Source organism: Charadrius vociferus, unplaced genomic scaffold, assembly GCF_000708025.1.
Source record: "Charadrius vociferus isolate BGI_N301 unplaced genomic scaffold, ASM70802v2 scaffold758, whole genome shotgun sequence".
NCBI lineage: Eukaryota > Metazoa > Chordata > Aves > Charadriiformes > Charadriidae > Charadrius > Charadrius vociferus.
Genome location: NW_009649934.1, coordinates 261,196 through 268,710, shown reverse-complemented (window position 1 = coordinate 268,710; position 7,515 = coordinate 261,196). Strand labels below are relative to the sequence as shown.

The following is a 7,515-nucleotide window of genomic DNA, read 5'->3' as shown; positions in this document are numbered from 1 at the left end:
GTCCCCCTCGCAGGGGGAAGGGATGGGGGAGCAGAGGGGGTGGGTTTTGGGGGCAAGGAGCAGCAGGCGTCTGTCCCCTTGCTCGGAGAAAAGTGCCTTAAAAGTAAAGGGAGGGGAAAGCCGAGTTTTTAGAAGTGTCCGAGTTAGCCTTTTCTAAGGGCAGAAGGGACAGATCAGGTGGAACAACTCCAGCCATGAGCTGTCCCCACGTCCCGGCCGGACTATGACATGACCCGGTGGCCGCAGGACGGCGAGGTGCAGAGAGAGGAGCTGGGCATGGAGAGCATACTCCCATCCAGGGACAAACATTAGCAAGGCTGGAAGGAAAAACAGCGACGGTGGCTTTGCAGTTCTCTGTGTCACTAAGGAAATTGATGGCGTGGGCTGCTGACAAGGGCTGCCCGAGGCCAGGGTGCTCCAAAACCACTCACCCCTGTGTCCGTGGCCAAGATTTTCCCTACTGTATGTACAGGACTTGTTATTTAGGTCCTCAGCATAAAGATCCTCGAGTTTGGAAAGGGGCTGGAAGGATGGGGCAAGGTGCAGCCCTTCACGAGGTGCAGCGCATCCGCATGCCTTACCAGGAGCGTTTGCATCCCCAGGGTTATCAATGCCGAGAAGTCGGAGTTCAACGAGGACCAAGCGGCCTGCTGTCAGATCTCCATCCGGAGGAGAGAGCCGGGCCTGGAGGAGGACGAGGAATGGCTGATCCTGTGCTCCACGCAGGTATAGCCCACGGGCAGGCTGTGCTCACCCTGCTGCCAGCCCTGATCCACACCCAAGGGCCCAGGTATAAGAAACACAGGGTTACCTCATCAATCCTACACGTCCACGTGATGAAACCTTTCCTTGGACGCATTCAGGGGACCTATGTACTGTATATGTGGCCAGCAAACACCCAGCTCCGCCCGTACTTGCCATTTCTATTTCCTTGGCCCGTGCCTTGCAGCATCTGAGGTCGTCCAAGCCCTTTACTGGGTGCCCTCACCTTTCCTTTACTGTCCTCGCTCTTTTTTCAAGGGCCGGTGTGTGTTGTCATCCCTGGGGGACAGCAGCATGAACCAGGCACACGGGACGCTCTCACCTGGGAACAGCTCTGCCCCGCCACTTGTAAAACGGCCCCATCTCCCCTAAACCACAGCGGAATAGCGCGTGAGGGCGGGTGGCTGCGAATCCAGCTGCTCAGAGCTCAGATGTCGGGTCTGGCGGAGCAGCACATGGGCATCACATGAGTTTGAGCTGCGCAGGGGATTAACTGACGGCAGGGACGGGTAGCTGGGGTTGAAGAGCCAGGCAAAACACATACAGCGATGTCCTGGCTGTAAACCTGCCATCTGTACAACCTCTCCAGCCCCTGTCCTCCCTCTCTTCATTGCTGTCTTGTCCCTCTTCCCCACTGCAGTTTCTGACTGGTTACTACTGGGCGCTGTTTGACGGCCACGGCGGCCCAGAAGCTGCCATCATCGCCTCCAACTATTTGCACTACTGCATCAAGCAGAAGCTGGAGGAGGTTGTGGGAGGCATCACAGAGGCCCGTCCCCCCATGCATCTGAGCGGACGCTGTGTTTGCGACAGCGACCCCCAGTTCGTGGAGGAGAAGCACATCCACGCAGAAGACCTGGTGGTGGGAGCCCTGGAGAACGCCTTCCAGGAATGCGTGAGTACCCTGTGCAGGGCACCAGTCCTGCCGCCCCAAGCAGTCCGTCTGTCCCTCCCCACTGCCTCACCAGTCCTGCTGCCCCAAGCAGTCCGTCTGTCCCTCCCCACTGCCTGGGGTGAGGAAGGTTTGCAGCTCATCGAGCAGGCAGGAACATTCTGCCAAACCTTTAAGCATGCTGAGATTGCGCTGGGTCCACTCCCCAAAATTTGCCTCAGAGCCGTCGCACGTCAGCAGTGCCAACCCAGAACAAAGCTACAGCATCTCTGCTAAACTGCACCCAGGGGATACATTTTAGTGTTAGATGGTGGCTGTTGTCAGACTTGTACAGCGCAAACAAGTTGGACATCCCCCCATCATGCTCATAAAGCGGTCCTTGGTCCAGTAGCAACAGCTTTGTTGGCTGTACTGAAGCAACATCATCTTTTGCCTTGTTGGTTTCCCGTGGCCCATCTGCAGTCGGTTTTGGCTCTGGATTTCTGCTGGGGGGCATGAGGCAGCTGCAGAAGGCGGCAGCCTGGCTCACGTCACTCTCCAGACTTGTTTAAACCAACAGGATGAAGTCATCGGCCAGGAGATGGAAGCTACAAACCAGACAGGAGGCTGCACTGCTCTGGCTGCCCTTTATTTCCAGGGAAAGCTGTATGTGGCTAACGCGGGGGACAGCAGGTGAGCCACAATAAAAGGGGGAAGTTGCTGGGATGTGAGAGCTGGGAGATAAGCAGGGTTTCCAGCATCTTATTTAACCCTATGGAAGGTAAATGTGCAACCCAGCCATTTCCTCCCTGCCTGCCACAGGAGCTGTTGGATGGATGGATGCTCTCATGCCTCCTGGAAGGGTTTTGGGATTTCAAGGGACTAACGCTGCCCAGCCACAGGGCAGCGTTGGGATGGTAGCGCAGGAGTAAGCTCAGCCTGGAAGGTGTTTAAAAGTGGAAGGTGATTTCAAAGCCTTCTAAAGAGCTTCCTCATCTGACCTTGGCCCGCTATTCCTCTAGCTGTGAGCTCTACCATCATCAAACCAGGCAGGCTCAGTTCTCTGCTGCGACAGTGCAATTGCACTGGAGTTATCTGAAGTACACCGGTGTTTTAAAACATTCCTGGATGCAGAGCTGTTCTCTGGCATTGCTCTGCCACTGGTTACTCCCAGTCCCACACCTGGCTGACCCCCGGTAATAGGGGGGCTGCAGTGACAGACACAGCTCAGCTCTTTGCCTCTTCCCCCTCCCAGGGCAATTCTTGTTCTGAAGGACAGCGTTGTGCCCATGAGCTGTGAGTTCACACCCGAGACAGAGAGGCAGCGAATCCAGCACCTGGTGAGTGACTCCTTCCACGCATCAGGCAGTCCAGCTGCCAGCACCCTGCTGGGTCAGAGAGGGCTTGTGGCAGCAGCACCACCAGCTTTTCTTGAAGGCCACTGTGTGGCCAGAATATCACCTGGCACTAGCCAAGGAGGGCTGGGAGCAAGATTCAACCAACAGCCTTTGGTATGAGAGATGCTCATGTTCTCCTTGGGATGTGCTTTCCCAGTTCTGTTCTCCGTTCTGCTGGGGGTGCTAATCCCGAGGCAGAAGCAGTTTCGGTGCCCTACTGCGGTGAAGCAGAGCCCGTCGATTCTCACGTCTTCCTTCCCTCCCCCAGGCTTTTCTCTTCCCCAAGCTCCTGGATGGCGAGTTCACGCGCTTTGAGTTTCCACGGAGGTTGAAGGGAGATGACGTGGGCCAGAAAGTCCTGTACCGGGATTACTTCATGGAGGGCTGGTGAGTCCTTTCTGCCCGAGGATGAGGCTGCGGCACAGGGCAGTGATGGGGAGGCGAAGGGAGAAGGGGCATGCCCCGCTGGTGAGAGCAGTGGACTTAACAGTGCAGAGCTGTGCCAGATTGAGTGAAGGATGCTGTGAGCAACCTCCCCACTGACTGAAGGACTGGGGCCCTGGCGGGGTGGTTAGGGAGCAGCTGAGATGGTCCTTCTGGGATCCTGCGAGGTGGGGCTGGTGCAAGGAGCCCCAGCCTGGTGCAGGTTCGAGCTGGGGTGGAAGGGGAGAGGGAAAAACACCTGGGCATTTGGCAAAGGGTCATTCGTCACTGCATCTGCTTCAGCAAGCCACCTTGCCCCTGCTTCAGTCAGCTGCCTGCGCGTGGGGGCACCACAAGGGTTGAATCACAGTTGAAACACTCGGGCTGTGTTGTACTTTTAAGTCAGACAAATCCCAAATCAACGCTGGATCCTCTGTTCCAGGGGATACAAGACGGTGGAGAAAGCCGACCTGAAGTATCCTCTGGTCCATGGTCACGGGAAGCAGGTAGCTTAATGCTTTACACACTGGGAAGGCAGAGGCAAATCTGCTGGATCTGCTGGGGGTCCTGAGTGTCCCTGTCACTCACGGTCACGCTCTGAGGCACTACAGCAGACTGGGGCTGCAGAGCACCCAGTGCTGTGGGGCTCTCCAGCGTGGCGCTGTCCCAGAGCCCCCATACAGCAGCTCCCATCGCTAGCACTGTGCTGCCTGCTTAGTCTAAACCCGAGCCCTCCGGAGCAGAGAGGTTGCACCCTCCTCCAGAGTAGGTGCTCGCGCAGCAGACAGCAGCTCCGAGCCCACCTGCCCTTTCCTCATCTCCCTTTGCTCACAAGAACGCATTTGAGATGAGAACTTATTCCATCAGATCCCATTTTGGACTGCTTCCTCCAGCTCTAACGAGCACCTTTTCCACAGACCCTCTTCTTCAAGGAGAGGATGAGAAAAGGAGCCTGGAGAGGGAAGGAGGAGGCAGGGAGAAGCGATGACTGCACACATCCAGCATCTGCTTGCTGGAGTCGAGCAGAAAGAGCCCCGTCACCTCCCCCAGCGCTGCAACCCACACACCACCCTCTTTGCAAGGAGCCAATGCAGAATCTCCTCTGCCAGGAGAAAGGACTTCCCGCTCTCCCCCCGCCTTTTTTCTTATCCCAAACTCTCCCAGTTTTCTTCCTCGCCACCCCAAATCAAGAGCAGATGCCACCATGGGCTTCCTGCAGTCTGCAGCATTACCCAGAGTACGTGCTGTTAACTCCAGAGCACACCGCAGGCCACCAGGAGCACTCCACATGCAGGCTGGCCGTCTCTATGCTCACATCCAGCCGTCACTTCTGATCACTCCTCCATCTCTCCAGTCTCCAAGGGATGCTCTGGGTGATGCCTAAAGGGTCCTAAAGGCAACAAACACATAGGTCAGTCAGGACAAGCCACACATCAGCCCTCAAAGGTGCCACGTTTGTATCTTTCAATACTGTTTTGCTTTGTTTGGGGCCAGGCTCGCTTGCTGGGGACTCTGGCTGTCTCTCGAGGTCTAGGGGATCATCAGCTCAAAGTCATCGACACCAACATTGAAGTCAAACCTTTCCTCTCCTGCATCCCCAAGGTCAGTTGTGGCACATGGGAATTGCGGGGTGGAATTGAACATGCCGCTCCCCCTCTGTAGCTCCCACCTCTTACAGACCTGACAGATCTTAGCCACGTCCTTTTTCCATCCCCCATCTCTCTGTATGCTGCCCAGAGAATCCCCAATAGAGTCATCTAGAAGCATAGCAGCGAGGGGATGTCAGAGATTCAGAGCACCCTGGTCCCACTTTAAGTCATCTCTCAGGGGAAGAGTCACCTCCCTGACCCCTCCAGTACGCTGCAGGGATTGTCACCGATTTACTCCTGTGCTTTCCAGGTGAATGTATTTGACTTTGCCCTGCATGACATAAAGGAAGATGACGTCCTCATCATGGCAACTGACGGCCTTTGGGATGTTCTGAGCAACAAAGAGGTGGCCCATATGGTCAGGAGCTTCCTTGCAGAAAACAGGACAGATCCTCACAGGTAAGATCAGCTTTGCCGTCGTTTTCCCTTCCGGAGAACCTGGTCAGACCGGAAGCAGGCTGAGATCACTCTGCTTCTAGGTCAGCTCCAGCATGACCAAGCACTCTTTTCTGTGACTCTGGAAACTGCCTCCGAGTCTTTCCCCATCCTGAAGAAACAATTCCAAAGCTGCCGTCTGCTATTTTGATAACACAAAGCCACATCTCAATGTTGTTTTTAAGGGGCAGTGCCACGTTAAACTAAACCTTGCTTTTTTTCCACCCACAGATTTTCAGAACTGGCCAAGTGCTTGGTAAGCAGGGCAAGGGGAAAGGAGAGGGACCACCAGTGGATGCTGGATGACAGCCACGAGGCATCTTACGATGACATCTCTGTATTCGTCATCCCGCTACACAAGAGGGATGAGGACTGACTGTTGGCGTGGCACGCAGGGTCTCGGTGTCCCCCTACTGTGGTGCTCTTCAGCATCAGCCTGAGACTGAGGGATTTCTGCTGTGCAAATACACTCTCTGCCAGCAAAACCATCTGCAGTGGAACCTGAAAATGCACAACCAGCACTTAAGCAGAAGATCAAGAAGAACATTAGCTCCTTAAGAAGGTGCAAAAGAGCAGCAGCGGGCAACAAATCATTCCCCTTACTCCTTTCTCTTTGCTGGGCCAAGGAGAAATTGCAAAAGGGGCCAGGCAAGCTGAAGGGTACTATTGCTAAGATTTTTGTGGTACAGCGAGCTTCAAATCTGTTTCTAGTGACCCCTCCCCCTTTTTAATACTGAAGAATGAGGCTCAGTTGAGATCCAGCCAGTCTCAAGAGCTGGATTTTAATCAGACTGGAACTAAGTTATGTAAAAGTGGATGCATAAGCTAAAAGCGTCGCTGGTGTCCCATGTGCTGCAATGCGAGATGTACTGAAAATGCGGGAGCCGCTGTGAAGGCAGCGCCGGGCATGGCTGTGCCTAACGCACATGCTGGAGAAGTCACCCAGACCTGTTGGGAAAGTTGCCATTTGTAGGCAACACCACCTCAAAACCGCCGATGTTAGCAGAGGAAGCTACACACAGGAGCCTCCTGTGTAAAGATACGTGCCTTACTGTTATTTAAGAGCATTTAAGTGTATTAGCATAGAATGCGATATACAGATTTCTAACAAACCTCAGTCCACACCACTTGCTAACGTGTTTTCTATCCATTCAGGTAATTTCTGACAGCGCAGCTGGTTTTGTAGCAGTAGCGCTGATGAAAACAGAAGTGTTCAAGTACATCAGCTGATTTAGTAGAACAGCTCCAAGTAAAATAAAACCGGTTTGTTCAAATTTGTCCGCAGTGCTGAATCACAAGCGCTTGCACTCCTCGCAACAGGAACAGCAGCGCAGAAGACATGCCAAACCAATTTGGGCCTTAAATTCTGAGGATCTGCTTCTCAACCCGTTCATTAGCCAGGCAAATTCAGGTCTGGACAAGCTTCCCATCTCCCCAAGTCCCCACTTCTCTTTTCATTATTCATTACACAAGTTGCAAGATTCCCTACGAAGCAGACACACCCCAGTGTGTGTTCATTCCACAAGGATGAAAGTCCAAATAAAATTATTCCTCCCTCCCCACGTATCTTGCTGCAGTTTTATTCCTGTCAGAGGCTTTACACACTGGGATGGAGAAAAACAGTCTTAGAAAATTGCAGGGGACTTTGTGCTTTGGCTTTGTCTTTGCTGAAAACCGGTTTGTCACTGTAAGTATTCTGTTCGAAGTACTGCCCCGAGGGCTCAGTGTCAAAAGAAGATTTCCTGCAGAGGGAGGCCTGGACGGAGGAGCGAAGCTGCCTTCTCGGCTGTCTGCTCATGGCTTAAGCAAGGGATAGAACAAAAAAACATCTCTCTCCAGCTTTGCTTTTCTCCCATCCTCTCAAGTTTAACCGGGAAATGATGTCCATGGGGTTTTACCCACGTTAACCCGACGCTAGTCGCCGTTCCCCCTACAGCAGCTGTAATGCTGTATACATTGACTGTAATGATCCGTGTCT

The 7,515-nt window shown here is 53.8% G+C and overlaps 1 protein-coding gene across 1 annotated transcript; it reads left to right on the top strand.

The window, feature by feature from the left end:
- The first annotated feature begins 22 nt into the window (after window positions 1–22).
- On the top strand, window positions 23–5,913 carry PPM1M (protein phosphatase, Mg2+/Mn2+ dependent, 1M). Its single transcript, XM_009891278.1, has 10 exons — window positions 23–39; window positions 603–726; window positions 1,403–1,657; window positions 2,214–2,326; window positions 2,889–2,973; window positions 3,299–3,417; window positions 3,896–3,959; window positions 4,948–5,055; window positions 5,353–5,501; window positions 5,769–5,913. Exons 1-10 carry the CDS (start codon window positions 23–25, stop codon window positions 5,911–5,913), a joined length of 1,179 nt encoding a protein of 392 aa, XP_009889580.1.
- The last annotated feature ends 1,602 nt before the right edge of the window (window positions 5,914–7,515 follow it).

What these genes read in the sequence shown, in the direction of transcription:
- PPM1M (XM_009891278.1), top strand. An exon ending in GCTAACGCGGGGGACAGCAG is followed by an intron (nt 2,327 to 2,888) that starts GTGAGCCACAAT and finishes TCCCCCTCCCAG; the next exon opens with GGCAATTCTTGTTCTGAAGG. An exon ending in TCCATGGTCACGGGAAGCAG is followed by an intron (nt 3,960 to 4,947) that starts GTAGCTTAATGC and finishes GTTTGGGGCCAG; the next exon opens with GCTCGCTTGCTGGGGACTCT.